At 35.6% G+C, this 20514-nt stretch overlaps 1 protein-coding gene and 1 non-coding gene across 3 annotated transcripts; both read right to left on the bottom strand.

Annotated features, from left to right (window-relative positions):
• Positions 1-272: 272 nt before the first annotated feature.
• Positions 273-19382, bottom strand: plbd1a (phospholipase B domain containing 1a). 2 transcript variants are annotated; one of them, XM_073847970.1, is made up of 12 exons: positions 19036-19382; positions 15047-15269; positions 10746-10829; positions 10528-10666; positions 9109-9246; positions 8889-9033; positions 6497-6697; positions 6211-6351; positions 5928-6113; positions 2440-2546; positions 2149-2364; positions 273-581 (listed from the first exon to the last, which is right to left on the bottom strand). In XM_073847970.1, exons 1-11 carry the CDS (start codon positions 19097-19099, stop codon positions 2188-2190), a joined length of 1605 nt encoding a protein of 534 aa, XP_073704071.1. In that variant the 5' UTR covers positions 19100-19382; the 3' UTR covers positions 273-581; positions 2149-2187. The 2 variants fall into 2 exon arrangements, with proteins under 2 accessions (XP_073704071.1, XP_073704080.1); XM_073847979.1 differs by having other exon boundaries at positions 273-2364; positions 19036-19135; positions 19323-19370.
• trnar-ccu (transfer RNA arginine (anticodon CCU)) lies at positions 19320-19392 on the bottom strand. Its single transcript has one exon. It is a non-coding gene; the product is annotated as a tRNA-Arg (tRNA).
• Positions 19393-20514: the final 1122 nt, after the last annotated feature.

The following is a 20514-nucleotide window of genomic DNA, read 5'->3' as shown; positions in this document are numbered from 1 at the left end:
GTGTCTGTAACCTTTGACTTCTACTGTATAAAAGAGAATATTAGAACTGTGATTTTTAGACCTGGAAAAGTCACAGGGGAAAAAAAATGCAATCTTAAAAAAACATAAAAAAAAAAACAATGGAAGTAAGGGAAACTTTGGATGAACATACCTTTTTCAAGTTATACTGAATAAAAAATATTTTATCAGGTAGGAGGAACTGCTACTTGCAGAGGAAAAAAATAAAAATTTAAACTTAGTTCACCTGTATCCAACAAAAACACTGACAAAGGTTGAGGCTTGTGTTCATTCATTCATTGGTCGAATCAAAGCGAAAAATCATCAGATTACAAACATGATTGTGACAGCGATGACATTCAGAGCTGAAAGTGAAAGACATTGGAATACTAACAAAGGCACTTCTGAGTCACCTTCCCTGAGAGAAAAGATCTAAAAAAAATGTCACAGCAACAGACAAAACATTCCTGCCGTTTACATTTACACTAGAAACTTTTCAGCTTGTGTTGTTCATTAGCAAGATATCGACGTCCTCCCTTTTTAAGATGCTCATTTGTATTGCAGTAATTTATGGAACACCATTTCTGAAAAGACAGAAAAAAAATAATCATGCTTTGGTAAATCATAATTATCACAAAAGTTAAAACTGTGACATTTAAAGTTATATTTATGAGATGAAAAGTAAAAATTGACATACCAAATACCATTTATAAGGTAAAGTGTCAAGTATGTAAATTTAAGCTCCATATGTCGTAATTTCAGCATTTTTCACCAAAATTATGACAAAGTATGTACATTTTGACTTTGTCTCATAGTTTTGATGTTTTACCTCATAATTATGACTTCAATTTCAACTCTATATGTCATAATTTCAGCATTTTACACCATAACTATGACCAAGTGTGTAAATTTTGATTTGTCATAATTATAAAGGTAAAAGAGGTAAAACATTAAAACAATGAGACAAATTGAAAATGTACATACTATGTCATAATTATGTTGTAAAATGCTGAAATTAAGACACAGAGAGAAATTCACATATTAGGTCAAAATTTACATACTAAATTATTCTAAGGTAAAGTCAAAAGAATGGCATACTAAATTTTAAAATTTAAGTGAAAAGTCTTTAGTACGACACACTACGTCATAATTTTGAGGTAAAGGGCGAAATTGTCTTACTAGGTTGAAATTCACAAAATAAAAAACTGTGAGACGTAGTACGTGATTTTCGACCTAGTAAGCCATAATTTCGCCTTTTACCTCAAAATTATGACTTAGCATGTTGTACCATAGACTTTTCAGCTCAATTGCAATTAAAGTATGCCGTACTTTCGTCTTTACCTCATAATTGTAATTTAGTATGTACATTTTGACCTACACTGTAAAAAGTTTTCACCAGTTTCAACTTAAAAACGTAAGTTCATCGGCTGCCTTCAAATTTTAAGTTAAATCAACTTCATAGTACAAGTCCTTTTAACTCATTTTTTTGTCGTGAGTTGAAATGACTTGTAGTTTTAAGTTGATTTAACTTAAAATTTTAAGGCAGCTGCTTAAGTTTTTTAAGTTGAAACTGGTGAAAACTTTTTACAGTGTAGTATGTCAATTTCAACTTAGCGTTTCAAAATGCGTTTACATTTTACCTCAAAATTATATCTTAGTATGTCATAATTTTACATTTCGACCTAGTATGTTAGAATTTTAATGTTGCATGTTATATCATAATTATGACTTAATATATAAATTTTGACTTATTTTTAATTGTAATGTTTTACCTCATAATCATGATTTAGTGTGCCAATTTCAACTTAGTGTGCTATAATGTCAAACATTACCTCAAGCTTGTGTTAGAACACATTGACGTTTTTGACATTTTACAATTTTGACTTGGCATATCTCATAATTTCAAGTTATGTCATTTATTATTAATGGCAGTTATGATTTACCAATGCAATGTTTTTTAATCTTGTGTTGAAAATGGGCACTAAAGCATTATGATTTACTCAATCTATCATTCAAAAGAGACGCAAACAGTCTTGGACTGATTGTCAGAAGGCAGCTGTAGAGTTAAGTGCTGATTTTATGGCTCAAAATAAATGCTGCATGGAAAGATTCAAGAGTTCAGATTGGTTTTAGGTGCTAGATGTGGCATACAGAGTTCAAAAGAGGGCCAGAAGTGAAATCCTATGATCCTCAGGGGCTGAAGAGCAGCGGCTGCATCAGGACAAAGCTGAAGTTGTATTTCAGAGGAAGACTCTGATGGGACGTGCTATTGAACATCTCCCAGGAGAAGACGGGAAGCCCTCCTTCTGTGGTCGGGCCGTTCAGCGCCTCCGCCACGAACTCCTGAGCCATGCGCAGATCTGTCACCTGACCGGAGAACACCAGAGCGTCAGAAGAGCAGAAGACTCGATCTGATTGGTTAATGAGAGGAGGTAAGCTGACCTTTGTGTCGTAACATCCGTCAGGACTGGCATTTTTATCCCGCAGGTCGTTGCGACAGCAGATGGACTTACACGGGTCGCCCTGTGAGTACGGGTCGTTCTTATAATCTAATGACAGATTGACATGATGATTGACAGGAGGAGACAGTGATTGACAGGTGTTATCATTATACAAACATTCAAATATGATAATGGCGTTTACTACGTGAGGCTTAAATGCAAAATTTACTATGTACTTTTATTCATTTCTATGGAAACTTAAATCAAACTGAAATAAGCTATTTTTTATTGAAGTATGTATGTATGCATGTATTTGTTGTTTGTTTGTTTGTTAAGCAAACCTAAAACCATTAAAAAAAAATGTTACTTGCCATAAAAAAATTAAAAAACATTTAATAATTTGCATTCATTCTATAGAAACTAAAATAAGCTATTATGTTTTAATGTTGTATTTTACTGTGACCATTTTACATTGCAATACATTTCATTTATTGTAAATACGACTAGGTTATTATCGGTAACCAAACCAAAAAAAAAAAAAAGTAAAAATGAAAAATGTTAACCGAAATAAAATATTAAAATAACATGAACTTATTATTTTAGCTAATTGCCGAGGCAAAATTTCTCTTTATTACATTTAATTTGAATATAACTAAAACTAAAATTAATTAGAACCAACAAGACACAACTAAAATAACAATAAAAATAAGTATAGACACAAGTAGTAAAACACAAATGAAAATAGAAAACACAAAAAAATATATTTAAATACTAAAAATAACTAGGGCTGGGACTCGATTAAAAAATTTAATCTAATTAATTAGAGGCTTTGTAATTAATTAATCGAAATTAATCGCATTTTAATCGCATATAAATATTTGACCTGAGAACAGTGAGAAGTAAGATTTTTACATGGATTTTTAGTATACCATTGAATAATGACTGAATACATAAGCTTAAGCAACAAAATATTGTTTATTTTTGTTCAACCAAGTCCAACAGACCAGTGCAATATTGCCATTAAGTGTAGCAAGAGGCACGTTCTTTAACGAGTCTTTCATGCCGAGAACTCTGCTCTTGTGTTTGCTTAATTATGCATTTAAACGTTAATGACCAAACCTATCATTATAAATGTTGCTGCACATGGAATATAACGCGGATAACATTTCAAAAATAGTTTTTATCAGGTTACACACTGATTATTTATCACTCAAACCCCTTTCTCTACCTGTCCGTTGGTCGCGCATATCCTCCATGTTTGTAGTTGTTTAACACTTTTTATGCGTGTTTGTAGTTCTAATCGAATCCTCGTTCACGGTGCAGTGTGTTGCGGGCAATATTAGCAGTTAAGAGTGTGCATTGATCGTTAAGTAGTAGACCATCCGGGAATCTTTGGAATACTTTTTTAAACATACTACGATTTGGGACATACAATACTATTTAGGACGGACGAAGCTTGTCTGAACGCTAGTTGGTGCTCCAGTATAATCGGTCCGCCGAATCTCATCCAGTGAGAAACGTTCCGCGGTGCAAAACTAAGTGCGATTAAAATGCGTTAAAAAAATTTAACGCGTTATTTTTGTGTAATTAATTAATCTAAATTAACGCGTTAAAGTCCCGGCCCTAAAAATAACTATTTAATATTTAATTTGACTTGCATCTAATTTTCATTTAGTTTACATTTAAGTATTCAAATAACTCAAATTAAAAATGAAATAAAAGTGTTAAACATAAAAAAAAAAAGATTAAAGAATTAATAAAGATGAAAATTTTAAACAAACATAAAAATATATTCAAAATATTGCACACAGTGACACTGGATAATATATTTGTGTGTGTGTGTGTGTGTGTGTGTGTGTGTGTGTGTGTGTGTGTGTGTGTGTGTGTGAATTAAATGTAAAATCATGTCCTGTGGCCAGTTGCATAATAGGTTTAGACTAGGCTTACAAGTCAGTCATCTAGAAACTAAATAATATTAAAATAATTAAAATCATTTTGCAACGCAGTGGTTAAACTGATTTGGAGTTTCAAAAAACGTTCACCTATCATTACATGCCTTTTAAAATCATTACAAGCAACGTTGACATAAAAAAAATAATTGGCTTTTAATTTCTCTTTTTTTGCTAGTGAATCGCTTAAAATGAATGATCAAAAGATTGAATCAAACCAAATGGTCCCAGCGTAAATAACTCACTCAATTGATTCAGTTCATCTGTTTCTCTTTTTGCATCTTTAGCCATGTTTACATGACACTGTCTGTACTACTGTACTTTTTTTAAGTTGCTGTTTTTTTTTCTGCTTTTATTGAATTGTGTGAATTTTGCTTGAAAAGATGGTATGGATATATAAAAAGAAAAAGAAAACACTTATTTCATAGATACATTGTCTTTCAATAATTCAAGCACTTTTCAAACACATCTTTAGGAATATTGCTATTTTTAAGGGTTTTCAAGAACTTAAAGCACTTGAAGCACCTTGTATGAACCCTGCTTTAGGTTCACTGTCAAAAATGCCAATGTGAATGCTAAGCGGACCAAGACCAAATAAATAATTGTCCTTTTTGGTTCAGACAAATGAACCAAACAAACCAAACAACAAACGTGTGTTGCTTTTGACAACCATCTTAAGTTTTGTCTTAGTCTTAGTCTTCTGGTCTAAAATGCTTATTAGTTTTAGTCAAATTTTAGTCACTTCTATATGTGATAGTTTTAGTCCAATTTTAGTCGACGAAAAGTCAAAAAGGTTTTAGTCTAGTTTTAGTCAAAAAAAAGGGGAAAAAGTAGTCTTTTAACAAATTATTGTAGGTCAGTAAGTATTTTGCTGTTTGGTAGTGTCACTTATAAGTTGTGAAAATAGCAGATCTATAGTTCAACACAATTCCGGATCGACTATTACAATAATGAAGGAATGGTTTTAGACATAAAAGACATATTTGAAATACACCCATAGGTTCTCTCGCCATTTGCGACCACCCTGTGTGCGAACTGCCGCCATCATGGTTAATCGTCTGTCTGTCTGAGTGACAACAATGTGACGTGTTGAGCACGTTGTGTGCTGCACACCAGGTGGTGGGAGTAACCAAACAAGGATAGAATGCTAAAACGGCTTGCCATACTAGTATGGCAAAGAGTATTTAATGCTAAAACGGCTTGCCATAGCGGCAGCTACTTTTTAGGTTTTAATTGGCATGCACAAACGTCTGACGGACCACCCACTAACATTTTCGTCTATTCTCATCAACGAAAACTCACACACGTCTCGTCATGTTTTAGTCATCAAAGAGCCATTTTTATCTCGTCATCGTCTCGGTATCGTCATGAAAAAAAGTGGCGTCAACTAAATGATTTCGTCATCATCATCGTTGATGAAAACAACACAGGTGAACACATCCTAGGACCGGTTATCATTTCTTAAAACTTGGTCACATAAAGGGGTGAACTGTTGCAGTGACTTCGTGAGGAGTTAGCAAATGTTGTGACCATTATTTACCATTGTATCTCATGATGTGTTTGAGGGATTTCAGATCGCCGACGGACGACTGGTCGCGGCGGAAGATCTTGGCACGAGGGCAGAGGTCGTAGGAGAAGTCCTCGCCGTGCTTCTTCCACATCTGCTCATATCCGCTCAGACTGTAGATCTTACGATGGAACGGCACATTGTAGGACGGCCAGTAACCTGCAGAAGCATACATTTACTATAACAGAAGATCCACACGTCCAAGCTTCATTTCACCCCAAAGTCAAAAAGAAATGAAAGTCTATTGCAGTCTGACCTCTGCGCAGCGTCTGTGTCTGGTCTGAATACTCCACCAGTCCCGGGATCTGCTCGACTACAGTCAGCGCTCCGTCCTCAAGACTGCTGCCCAGATTCACTTTACTGACGTCCACGACCATGTACTGGTTATTATACGTCCCTGATGGACAGATTCAGCACAGGATCAGAGAAACCCGCATGATGGAGCAAAAAGAGTCCAGACTGAACACTCACAAAAGCACAATAAAACCAACAGATCAGCCGCTTTATTAGAAACTGCAAATGAATAAATGTTGATTTCTGACCAGAGTTGTATTTGGAGAAGGTTTTGGCCCACTGCTCTCCGGTGTTAGCCAGTGCGTGTGCCAGTCGAACCCTCTGCCAGGAGAAGAGACTAGCAGGAGTGATGTAGGAGTACAGCGAGGTGTTGAAGACGTTGTTGGTGGTCTGAGTCATCATTAAACCGCTGCCCAGCAGATAGAAATCATCCAGAGACACCAGAAACCCTGAACACACATTTACAGTCATCAGCCATTTATATACTCTACTGCACAAACCACACACTACTGCCTGCTAGTAAAAATAAATAAATAAAAACAACTTCATTCATTTGAATAAGCAAGCAAATAAATGAGTGAATGAATAAGTGAGCAAATGGAGTAAGTGAGCGAGTAAATGAACAATTATTGTGTGAACAAATGAGCAGTTGAGTGAGCAAATGAGTGAATGAATGAATGAGGGGAATGAGTGTGTGTGTGTGTGTGTGTGTGTGTGAGTGAGTGAATGAATGAGTGAGCAAATAAGTAAATGAGTGAGTGAATGAATTAAGTGAATGAGTTTGAATAAGTGAAAGAATAAACTAATTAATGAGTGAGTGAGTGCATGACTAAGTGAGCAAATGAATGAGTGAACGGAGTGAGTGAATGAATAAGTGAGCAAATGAAGGAGTAAGTAAATGAGTGAGTGAATGAACAAGTAAATTACTGTGTGAACAAATGAGCAATCGAGTGAGCAAGTGAGTGAATGAATAAATGAATGAATGAATGAGGGGAATGAATGTGTGAGTGAACTATTCAGGTAATGAGTGAGTGAGTGAGTGAGTGAGTGAGTGAGTGAAAAAAATAAGTAAATGAATCAGTGAATGAATCAATAATTAAGTGAATGACAGTGAATAAGTGAATAAACAAATTAATGAGAGTGAATGAATGGGTGAATGGAGTGAGTGAATGAATAAGTGAGCAAATGAAGGAGTAAGTGAATGAGTGAGTGAGTGAATGAACAAGTAAATTGTTGTGTGAACAAATGAGTAATTGAGTGAGTGAATAAATGAGTGTGTAAATAAGTGAGTGAATTATTCAGTAAATAAGTGAGTAAGTGAATAAATTAATGAGCGAATGAATGAGTGCATGACTGAGTGAGCAAGTGAATGAACAAGTAAAATGTCTTATGAACAGAGTGAGGAAGTGAGTGAGTGAGTGAGTGAATGAGTGAACGAATGAAGGAGTAAAATATCCTGTGAACGAATGAATAATTAAGTGAGAGAAGAAATGTGTAAATGAATAAATGAGTGAGTGAAATTAATGAGTGATTGAATGAAAATGCATAGAGTAAATAAGTGAGAGAATGAACAAATGAATAAGTGAGTGAGTGCATTATGAAGTGAATGAAAGTGAATTATTGAGTGAGTGAGTGAATGAATAAGTGAGTGAACGAGAAAGTGAATAATTTAGTGAATGAGCGAGTGAATCAGTGAGTAAATGTATGAGTGAATTATTGAGTGAATGAGTGAGTGCATGCATTAAGCAAATGAATGAATGAGTGAGTGAATGAATAATTGAATGAATGAGTGAATGAATAAATGTGACCCTGGAGCACAAAACCAGTCTTAAGTCGCTGGGGTATATTTGTAGTAATAGCCAAAAATACATTGTATGGGTCAAAATTATCGATTTTTCTTTTATGCCAAAAATCATTAGCATATTAAGTAAAGATCATGTTCCATGAAGATATTTAGTAAATTTTCTACCATAAATATATAAAAACTTGATTTTTGATTAGTACTATGCATTGCTAAGAACTTCATTTGGACAACTTTTAAGGCAATTTTCTCAATATTTAGATTTTTTTGCACCCTCAGATTCCAGGTTTTCAAATAGCTGTATCTCAGACAAACATTGTCCTATTTTTACAAACAATATATCAATGGAAAGGTTATTTACTCAGCTTTCAGATGACATAAGAATCTAAATTTTGACAAATTTACACTTATGACTGGTTTTGTGGTCCAGGGTCACAAATGAGTGAAGTATCTTGTAAATGAATAATTGAGTGAGCAAATGAATGAATGAGTGAGGAAGTCAATGAATGAATGATTAATTAATTGTGTGAATGAATGAACAATTAAATGAGCAAGTAAACGAGTGAATGGAGTGAATGGGTCAGTGAGTAAGTGAGCAAGCGAGTGAATGAGTGAACGAAAAAATAAGTGAAGTGAATGGAGTGAATTAGTAAATTATTGTTTGAACAAATAAATAATTAAGTGAACAAGTGAGTGAATGAGTCAACGGATGAATGAATGAATAAGGGAATTGTTTAATTAGTAAGTAAACGTGTGAATGAATTATGGAGTGAGTGAATGAGTGAGTGACTTATTGATTGAGTAAGCAAGTGAGTGAGTGAATGAATGTGTTTGTGTACCAGGGTAGCTGCTGAAGGAGAGTTTTCCTGTGGCTGTATGTGGTTCGTTCAGTTTGAAGTCCCAGTGTTTGTAGATGCGCATGGTGGCGGCGTATGTGTACCAGCTGGAGTGAGCGAACAACAGGTTCTCAAAGCCAGGCAACATCTGAAACACACAGCAGATATGAGAAACCATCACATTAGCTGATATCTGATGTCCTTTATGATGTATATTTGATACCTTTATGAGCGCAGAGCAGTGGCCCATCGGAGGAGCTTTATACTTAAAGCCGGACGTCTCACTGGGAACCAGCGCCGGGATCAGATCCAGCAGATCACCGACCGCATTCAAGAACTGAATGGCAAACTGGGACAGAGGCTACAGAGAGAAACTCAAGTAAACATCTGATCAAAGCAGCTCAACAGATGAAAACATGATTCAGAGATGAGACACAAACTCAAACAAACCAACTAGTACTAATAAACCTTCACTTAAATAAACAGATTTATCTGTACATTACATAAGAAAAATACAGGAAGCAGAGCAACAATAAAAAACAAATTATAACTATTTGTAGATGTTCACATCATTTTAAAGTAAGAAATAAGATGAATTAAGCAAATGGAGCCTTAAAAAAAGTTTTTTGAATTTTTTTTAGAATGTTTAAAGTAGGAAATAGGAAAAGTAACAGAAAACAGAGCTTTAATAAAACAAATAAAAACACTGTAAATGTTTGCACCATTTTTAAAGTAAGAAATAGAACAAAATAGGTCCTTAATGAAACATGTTTAACTCATTTTTATAGTAAGAAATATATACAAAAAGAGGAAAAAATTAGTCGGAACTCTTAAAGTAGGAAATAAGACAAATAAGGGAAACAAACCCTTAAAAAAGGTATTTTTAGATGCTCAAGTCATATTTAAAGTGAGAAATGGGACAAATACATGAAACAGTGTTAGTAAAAAGCAGAAAAACTCATATGCAGTGCTAGAGAATAGGGAAAAAAAGAAATAGGAAACTTTTTTTTATTTTATAATAAAAAAAATTGGTTAAATAAATATAAATAAAGAAAAACAGCTAAAAAGAATTTCATTTTAATTAATGCTCTTTTTTTATTTATTCAAAAAATGACTTAAACACTAACAAAAAAATTAAGTCTCCATTTCCTTTATTTTACCAATTGACAATAATCCTGCATTGAAAATTAAGCATACGAAAAGCTTTATTTATTTTATAATTTTTAAAAAAAAATCATTTTCATTTTTAATGCAAGTTTGATGTAAATTGGTAATAAAGCAAACAGAGCCTTTAAAACACAAATACTTTTTAAATGTTTAAGCAATTTTTAAAGTAAGAAATATGAAAAATAAAGGAAATAAATGAATGTTTAACTCAAATGAATGTTTAACTCATTTTTAGTTTTAGATGTCCTTTAGAAGTCCTTTTTAAAAGGCATGTAAAATGATAAAACAAACTCTTTTAAAATGTTTATAGTAGATGTTAAAAAAAAGGAGCCTTAAAATACTTTTTAGACAGTAAAGCAATTTTTAAAGTAATAAGTACGCCTTAATAAAACTCTTTTCAGATGCAAACTATCTTCCCAGTTAAGTATCTCAACCCTGTTAACATGGAGTGATGAGCTGCTCTTCCTCGTCTCACCGTCCTCCCGTGTTGTTTGGCCCATTGGGTGACTCCGGCCTGCAGTCCGTCCAGCTGCGCCAGAATCAGACCCGTGTGAATCCACAGAGGATCAGTGGTGTTACGCTTCACTTGACGGCGAGTCCAGTCGTCCTGCTTACTACAAAACACCACACGATCAACAACACAGCCTTTACTGAGCAGATGAACACACAAACATACAGGGAAACGTCACTTACGCCATGTAGCGCTTCACGGCCACCAGCGTTTTGGGATTCTCGATCAGCTGCGGGTACATGTTGGTGTAATGATCAAAAATCTGCCTGAAACACAAAATACAAGTTCTACATTATAGCTCAAATAAATAGGGATGCACAGAAATGAAAATTCTTGGCTGAAGCCGAACAAAATTACACACTGGGTTGAAGGATGATTACTGAACACGCTTTTTCCCCCATGTATTTTGCCATTTAAATAGCGTTTTAAGGACAAAATCCAGACGAATATTTGATATATATCATCTGATCGATGTCTTGGGGTGTGGTAACCATAGTATAAGTAGAATAATTGACTTCGGTCTGTTGAATTCTACAAAAATAATGCAAAGAATTCAATGGCCCATCATCAATTATTTCTTACTTAATGAATAGTGTAATAAATGTATTGCTCATTGTTCATTCGTGTTAGTTAATATATGAACTTACATTAACAAATGAGACCTTATTATAAAGTGTTACCATTTTTTCTTTTATTCATTTAGTATTATATTTTTTTATTAATTTAGAAACAGTTTCTTTGTTGGTTTGTTTTTTAAATTATTTGTAGTCATTTTAGTGCTTAAAGGAATACTCCACTTTTTTTTTGGAAATAGGCTCATTCTCCAACTCCCCCCGAGTTAATAAGTTGATTTTTACCGTTTTGAAATCCATTCAGTCGTTCTCCTGTTCTGGCAATATCACTTTTAGCATAGCTTAGCATAGATCATTGAATCCTATTAGACCAATGGCATCGCGTTCAAAAATGACCAATGAGTTTCCATATTTGTCCTATTTAAAACTTGACTCTTCTGTAGTTATATCGTGTACTAAGACCGGTGGAAATGCAAAGCTGCGAGTTTCTAGGCTGATAAGATTAGGAACTACACTCCCATTCTGGCGTAATAGTCAAGGAAGTTTGCTGCCGTAATATGGCCGAAGCAGGCGGAGTATTATCAGAAATGAGTTCCCAGCTAGTTTAGAATTTGCACATGTGCTGCGTGGTATTACTGCTCCTGCTTCGGCCTTATTACGGCAGCAAACTTCCTTGACTATTACGCCGGAATGGAAGTGTAGTTCCTAATCTTATCAGCCTAGAAACTCGCAGCTTTGCATTTCCGCCGGTCTTAGTACACGATATAACTACAGAAGAGTCAAGTTTTAAATACAACAAATATGGAAACTCGTTGGACATTTTTGAACGCGATGCTATTGGTCTAATAGGATTCAATGATCTATGCTAAGCTATGCTAAAAGTGACATCGCCAGAACAGGAGAACGACTGAATGGATTTCAAAACGGTAAAACTCAACTTATTAACTCGGGGGGAGTTGGAGAATGAGCCTATTTCCAAAAAAAGTGGAGTGTTCCTTTAAGGTCATTATTATTAATCTCAACATTTTCTACTCATATCAAACTCAAGAATAAAAACTACATTTTAGCCAAAATATACTTTTACAATTTTTTACAAATAAATAAATATTTTTATGGAATACTTAAACTTTGGGTGTGAATTTGGACTGTTTTCACAGTATATCAGTATATTTATTTTGTGTAATTCTCTTATGCTTTAGTCATTTTATTTATGTATTTATTTAATATTTAGGAATCATTTCAGTTGTATTTCAGTTAGTTGCCAAAACAACATTTAATTTCTTCACAAGTTTTTGATCTCATATTTACGTTTACGTTTTGGCCTTATTATAATAAATATGTTTTTTGTTGTAGTTAATGATAATAACCAGAGTTGAGAAACCTGTTAATGACGGACTAAAACATACACCCAAACTTGAATGCAATCATTAATAAAGGATAGCCAACCAATACCGATAGCTAGGTTGGACCACACTGGCCGATACCGATTAATCAACTGATGGATACCGAATGGAAAGTAAATAGTGCTCAAACACATGCTAACAAGGAACATCTCTATTCTACAGCTTTTATCAATCTTAAATGTTACAAACGGACTCATATTTTAAAGTGTTACCATTACATCAACAGTCAAGCTAAAGATGGTCATCTTTAAGGCTCGGTGTGTTCCGCACGTCGGCTCTCGTCGGCTTTCGTCGGTCTCGCGTCGGACAAAGTTTGCCCGATTCGACATGTTGAATCGGCGTTGGGCTTGTCGGGGCCGTCTGGGAATGAGAGCGCTCTGATTGGCTGTTCAGACATCGAATCAGAGCGCGTGGAGGACTTGAACGTGAAGTGACGTAACAAGCAAAGGAAAGAGTCAAGAGGGAACCGGCTCGCTGTCATCATTTCGCAATTTGCACAATTCTAAACCAACTATGGCTGTTTGGAGCGAAGCTATTGAAGGCGAGCTGATCAATTTGATCCAAGACAGGCCAGCGCTGTACGACATAATAGAAAATGCTATGCAAACCGTGCAGCGGTTCTTCCGGGTTCTCTTCTTGGAATGAAAATACAGACTACTGCCATCTGCAGGTACGCAACGGTATATCTCCTCACGCATGCGCAGAAAGCACCTTCTAGTTTGCAGTCGGGTTTTGTCAGTTCGGTGTGTTCGAGCTCAGTTTAATCGCCCAGACGCCCGCAGACGCAGCCGACTAGAGGCGACAAGACGGTCGGCTTTCGTCGGCACTAGTTGGTTGGCGTCGGGTTGGTGTGTCCCGGCCTTTAAATGTCTACACAAAGGCCACGGTATTGAAATTACATGCATACAGAAATATTGTGTACTTTCACAATCTAACTGGATCTATTCTAGAACATTTGTGATTATCTAATCAAAATATGTTAGTCACACACCGGGCAAAACACACAGCTATCTGGTATCACACACGCGGAAAGATGTGTCGCTTTCAATTCAAGCGGCGATCTATTCGCTCATTTCATCACCAAATGGGTCAAAAGTACACTGCTGTCCTTTCTCCACTAATGCAGGATCTAGTGAACAAATCTAGACGACATTTGTCGATGTTTTAAATTTCTGAAGTGTCCTGCTCTGTTACGTTAGGGTGACCATATTCTGAGAATCCAAAAAGAGGACACCCTCCCCAGGATGCACCCCCCCCCCCCCTTTATGTTTTGTCTTGTGGCAAAGTCTCCTGATCAATTTTGTCCCAAAGAAACGAGAGTGTTTCCGAGAAACAAGAGTGTCAACATGTTTGACTAGCTGGCCTAAAAACTTTAAAGGCATTTTTCTGTTTCAGTGTTGGTGTAGTTACTGCACTTTGCCTTTGGAGGGCAGCATAGGTGCAGATGGTGCACAATGCTTCCCATTTATAACGACCACGAATGAACATCGGGTATTTTTTTTTTTGCAATTCGTCTGTGAAACTACATTTGCGTTTCGGCATGTTAGTGACACACAGCTTTTGCAGGGCAGCTCCTCGTTTGTTTAATTTTGACAACTGGGTCTTCACGTCATTAGACAGGTACCTCAGAATAATGCCGGTGGGCAGTGGCTGCATTTAAAGTGTTGAATTAATGACGGTCAGTGAAATGAGGTAAAAAACCCCGGACATTTTATGATATTTTACAAAATCCCCCCGGACATAATTTTATAGCCAAAAAGTAGGACATGTCCGGTTAAAAGAGGACGTATGGTCACCCTAGTTACGTGTCCAAACAAACTGCACGTGCTGTCAGTGATTTACGCCACTAGAGGCCGCTCTTGTGCTGTTTAACAAAGACTACAGGGACTTTGCTGTTTAATGAGGACCTTTTCAGCTTCTCTAGCAACGGACTCAACCCCAAAAAACTATCCGCACTGAATTTTGGCCAATACCGGATAGTTCCACCAATTAACTATTGATGCAGATTAATCGGAGCTCGGTTGAGCTCTAATCATTAATACTCATTTCACATGCCGATCACCCGAGGGCTCACTTACATATGAACAGTCATATATTTAAATAGACTGACTTTGTGATTGCAGCAGAAACATTTCAGTTAAACAGTAAGGGTCAGAAAGGAGGTCTAAAATGATCATGAAAAACTGAATCATGACCATTTTTAGTACTTCTTAGGAACAGAAAACAATGATGTGGCAGGAAATGATTTCAGAATAAAATTAGGAAGTGACTGGCTTTCACAACATCTGAATGAAACAGGTTCTTCAAGGCTTGATGGCCATAGATCAGGGGTGGGGAACGTTGATCCTTGAGGGCCGGTGTCCTGAACACACCTGAACAAGCTAATCAAGGTTTTCAGGATTGAGGTTGGTATTTTTTTTTTCCAGGGTTGGCACTAAATCCTTCCAAGTTCAACGTTCCCCACCCTGCCTTAGAAGATGAAGATAGTGTGGTGTTACAGGCACTCACGGCGCAGTTAGAAAACCCTCTAGATATCCCGCCGTGAACATGGTGACGTCGTCCGGCTCCGCCGTCTGTCCGTATCCGGCGCGGATCTCCAGCACGCCCCATCCCGTGGAAGACAGAGTGTCATTATAGTAACCGTACGCGTCGCCCTGCTTGTCCAGAACGCCCTCCTTCAGCAGAACCACCTTATGGGTCGAGTCCCAGTATGCTGTGGCCTTCAGCACCTCTGGATTAAAAACAAAAACACACAACATTAAAAGAGCAGTTCACTTCCAGAACAAAAATGCACTGAAAAATTTCTCACCCCCTTGTAATCCAAGACGTTCATGTCTTTCTTTCTTCAGTCGTAAAGAAATTATGGATTTTGAGGAAAACATTTCAGGACTTTTCTCCATACAGTGGACTTCTATGGTGCCCCTGAGTTTGAACTTCCAAAATGCAGTTTAAATGCAGCTTCAAAGGGCTCTAAACAATCCCAGCCGAGGAAGCAAAATGATCTGTTATTTTCTACAGTGCATGTAGAATTATTAGCCAAGTTGATATTCTGGTCATATTGGTTTTCCAAGCACATTTTGCCAATTCCAAACGACATCAATCTTAATAACTAGTATTGATTTTGTATTTAATCATTTATTAGTGATATATAACTGTCCACAAAGGCTAAAAGTGAAAAACTATTCACACTGCAAAAAATATTTTATTACTTAGATTTTTTGTATTGTTTCCAGCTAAAATATAGAAAAATTCTTAAATCAAGAAGAATTTTCTAATCTAGAGAAGTAAAAACGTGTCTTGTTTTCAGAAAAACACACACGCAAGTCAAAATTAAGTGAGTTTTTGCTTAGAACAAGCTAAATAATCTAATTTCCAACAGAAAGCAAGATTATTTTGCTTACCCCACTGGCAGATTATTTAACTTGTTTCGAACAAGAACACACTTCATTTTTCTGTTTTTTTTTCTTCTGAATATTAATTTTTACTTGTCTAGAAAATCCTTCTTGATTTAAGAATAAGATATTTTGACAAGAAACAAGACAAAAATTCTAAGTAAGAAAAGCATTTTTTTTTTTTTTTACAGTGCAGTTGTGCATAATTATTAGGCGTTTTCGAGCCAAAAGAGATTTAACTCAGACTAAAAGTCCAAAATTATTAAATTGAATATAATACTAATGCAATAGTAGATTTTGCAAAGTTAAGGCATGACCATTGGGCAGCGAAATGCTTATTGGGCCAGCACAGTCAGAAAAAACAGGTGGAGAAGAAAAGACATGTTACCTGCCAAAGACTTAAGAATTAAGGTGAAGAATTAGGTGTGAAACCATTAAGAACCTTTAGTCTCTTGCACCACCAAGCTACCTGGAGTCTCCATAAGTGCAATGTGTCTCAGGTTTCTAAAAAAAAAATTACCCTCACTTAATAAGAATAACATGCTGAAGTGTTGTGAAATACATAAAGACTTTATAGACAGATAAGTTGAGAGTGACTTTTGAAAATCCTGCATCACATCCTCTTGTCCCACTGTTTACCACAAGAATTTATCTTCCAGAATCTGACAGCAAGTTTTGGGATTTCATTTTTAGTCCATCTCTGCAAGACGGACTTTAAGGATATGAGACTGAAAATTAATTCCCAAAACTTACTTTCAGATCCTGGAAGATAAATTCTTTAAACAGTGGTAAGAGGATGTGACGCTGGTCCTTCAAAAGTCACTTTCAACTTATCTGTCCATAAAGCTTATACAACATATTTCATGCATTTCACAACACTACAGCATGTTATTCTTATTAAGTGAGGGTCATTTTTTTAGGATTTTTACCAAAGCAAAGTCTTTGAGAACCTGCTCTTTTGGAGACTCCAGGTAGGCTGCATTTCTGGAAAATGGTGGCAATGGAATCTAAATGGTTCCTGATGGTTTCACACCTAATTCTTCACATTAATATTAACAAGCATTTTGTTGCCCAATGGTCATGCCTTAAAGGAACACTCCACTTTTTTTTGGAAATAGGCTCATTCTCCAACTCCCCCCGAGTTAATAAGTTGAGTTTTACCGTTTTGAAATCCATTCAGCCGTTCTCCTGTTCTGGCGATATCACTTTTAGCATAGCTTAGCATAGATCATTGAATCCTATTAGACCAGTAGCATCGCGTTCAAAAATGACCAACGAGTTTCGATATTTGTCCTATTTAAAACTTGACTCTTCTGTAGTTATATCGTGTACTAAGACCAGCGGAAATGCAAAGCTTCAATTTTCTAGGCTGATAAGATTAGGAACTACACTCCCATTCTGGCGTAATAGTCAAGGAAGTTTGCTGCCGTAATAAGGCCGAAGCAGGAGCAGTAATACCACGCAGCACATGTGCACAATGCACATGCTAAACTAGCTGGGAACTAATTTCTGATAATACTCCTCCTGCTTCGGCCATATTACGGCAGCAAACTTCCTTGACTATTACGCCGGAATGGAAGTGTAGTTCCTAATCTTATCAGCCTAGAAACTCGCAGCTTTGCATTTCCACCGGTCTTAGTACACGATTTACAGAAGAGTCAAGTTTTAAATAGGACAAATATCGAAACTCGTTGGTCATTTTTGAACGTGATGCTACTGGTCTAATAGGATTCAATGATCTATGCTAAGCTATGCTAAAAGTGATATCGCCAGAACAGGAGAACGGCTGAATGGATTTCAAAACGGTAAAACTCAATTTATTAACTCGGGGGGAGTTGGAGAATGAGCCTATTCCCAAAAAAAGTGGAGTGTTCCTTTTAACGTTGCATTAGTATTGCATTCTTCTCATGGGCATTTAATTTTTTTTTTTTTTTTTTTTACTTTTAGTCGGAGTTAAATCTCATTTTGGCTCATTTTATTAAAAGAAAACATGCCTAATAATCATGCACACCTGGATATAAGAAGTTTTCCACTTATTAGTTTTTCATGGACAATTATATAACATTTAAATGATTAAATACTAAATCAATAGTAGTTATTAAGATTAATGTGGTTTGGAATTGTTAAAACATGCTTGGGGAAAAAAGCAGAGCAAGACAAGACAAGCATTTGTGGATAAAAAGTGTATAGTGTCTATTTAAACTGCATTTTGGAAGTTCAAACTTGCAGGCACCATAGATTTCCACTATATTGAGAAAATTCTTGAAATATTTTCCTCAAAAAAACTATTTTTTACGACTTTAGAAAGAAAGACATGAACATCTCGAAAGACAAGGGGGTGAGTAAATTATCTGTAAACTTTTTTTCTGGAGGTGAAAAGGTCCTTTAATATCAAAAAAGCACCAAAAACAAGGTAATGATTCTTATGACTCATGTGGGCGTCTGCTACTTCCTTAAAAACACTTAATGCCATTTTTGGCATATGTGAGAAAGATAAATTTAATGCCTTAAATGTGAGAAGACAATGTAATATATTTAGTACTTTATTGGCACCCCGTTAGCTAAGAAAATAAATCTATGGTCATTATGTGAAATTTAAATAAAATAACATTTAATAATATTACTGTAATACTTTAAATAAACCATTTTAAGCTGCTAAATGCATAAATGTAAATATAAATCTTAAAGCTCTGCAATATGTTCTCAAACTCTTTTTTTTTTTCAGATCCTTTTATTTTATAATTGTGCAATGCTATTCTATCAATAACTTTCTGTGGGGAACACAAATATGATATTTCCCTTTAACTTGATCTCTTTGTTAAGTAACCATGAAGTAACTGCAGTCATCAGATTTCAAATTGAGTTTTATAGGATCATGTGCTTCTCCAGTTTATGCGCAAACCTGCAGACTCAGACAATTCCTCTTTAACTCACTTAAAGCACACTTCACTGTTATGAACAAAACAAAAGAGTGTTTTAAAGAGATCAGATGCAGATTTGCAGATTTCTAATGAACACATGGCCATATAAACATAGAGAACATTCACTTCACGATATGAAACACCAGCTTTATGAAAGTCAAGGTGAAACAAACGAGTAACTTACTGTCGCTTCTCGCTGTTGCAGCAAAACAAGCGAGAATTAAAACACAAACGCCGCTGTTTGTCATGTTTGTGTCGTTGTTCAGTCACGCGCAGCACAGAAACTGAAAATAAAGTGGGAAGTCCGTCAGCAAAGAGCTTCCTTATGTCAAAACATGACTAAATCCCAAAGCGATCCTCGCGGATACAAGGCGAGGTAACGTGAAACTACGTTTATAAGACGCGACTGACACACACTGAATGACACAATGAACACTGACAGACGCCAAAGAAAGAAAAAACAAGCTTCACCCCAGATGGGACTCGAACCCACAATCCCTGGCTTAGGAGGCCAGTGCCTTATCCATTAGGCCACTGGGGCGGATGATACCAGAGGTGGGGCGGAGGCCGTTATATAGGAGTCCAATGGAACGAAAATGAGGAGTCATGTGACTGCTGTTGATGTGTGACGCGGAAGCGAAGTCGCTAGTAAAACGTCGGGTTAAATTTACGTTTATTTGTCGTTATAATAAATTACATGTTATTAAACTACAAATATGCTGTTACAAACAGTGTTGGGGAAAGTTACATTTAAAAGTAACGCATTACAATATCGAGTTACCCCCTAAAAGAGTAACTAATTACGTTAGTTACTTTTTTATGAAAAGTAATGCGTTACGTTACTTTTTTAAATCTGGGAAGGGTTTGCTTGTTTGTTTTTAATATAACACGTTCTATTTTTGGCAAATGTTAAAGCCTCTTTACTTTAAAAGCCTCAGGCTTAAAGAAAGGTAAATTCATGTCTGTACTGCAGAAGAAAAAAAATGTCAACTCTTCAGCAATAAAAAACGGAAAACAAATGTTAAATTATCTTGAATTTATTAGTATGGATGAATTGGATCATCGAAGGTCGGTAGCAAAGACATCGGTTAATAAAATAGGATTAAATACATCGGATATTTGTATTATGTATTATATATTATTTTGTATTATTTAACATATTTAATTATTGCAGGTTTGTGTTGAATTTCACAGTTTTTATTAATTTTGAGGAATACTGTATCGTTTTTTTTAGCGAGTAAGATGAATTAATGCATGTTCACATTTATTCTAGAACAAGTTAACATCTTACAATTTCTCTCAACATGGGGACAGGAGAGCTTTTAATTAATAAACTGGCGTTACTTATTTGAAAAAGTAACTCAGATATTTTCCTGTCAATTAGAAAGTAATTTGTTACTTTACTTGTTACTTGGAAATAGTATTATTATTACGTAACTTGCATTACTTTTGATGCGTTAACACCCCAACCCTGCTTACAAACTGTAATCCATAACTGATAGTAGTTGGTAACGTAATCCACTACAATACACATTTTAGGTAATCAGACTACTTTTAGATTACTATCTAATTTTTCATATTGATTAATATGATAATCTAGTACCACATTGATATAAAAATACAAAGAGTAAGAAAATATATTCCATTTGTTGTTATGAACAAG

This window comes from Garra rufa, chromosome 1 (assembly GCF_049309525.1).
Source record: "Garra rufa chromosome 1, GarRuf1.0, whole genome shotgun sequence".
NCBI classification, from domain to species: domain Eukaryota; kingdom Metazoa; phylum Chordata; class Actinopteri; order Cypriniformes; family Cyprinidae; genus Garra; species Garra rufa.
Note: the sequence above shows the minus strand (reverse complement) of the source record. Positions and strands in the feature narration are given on the sequence as shown.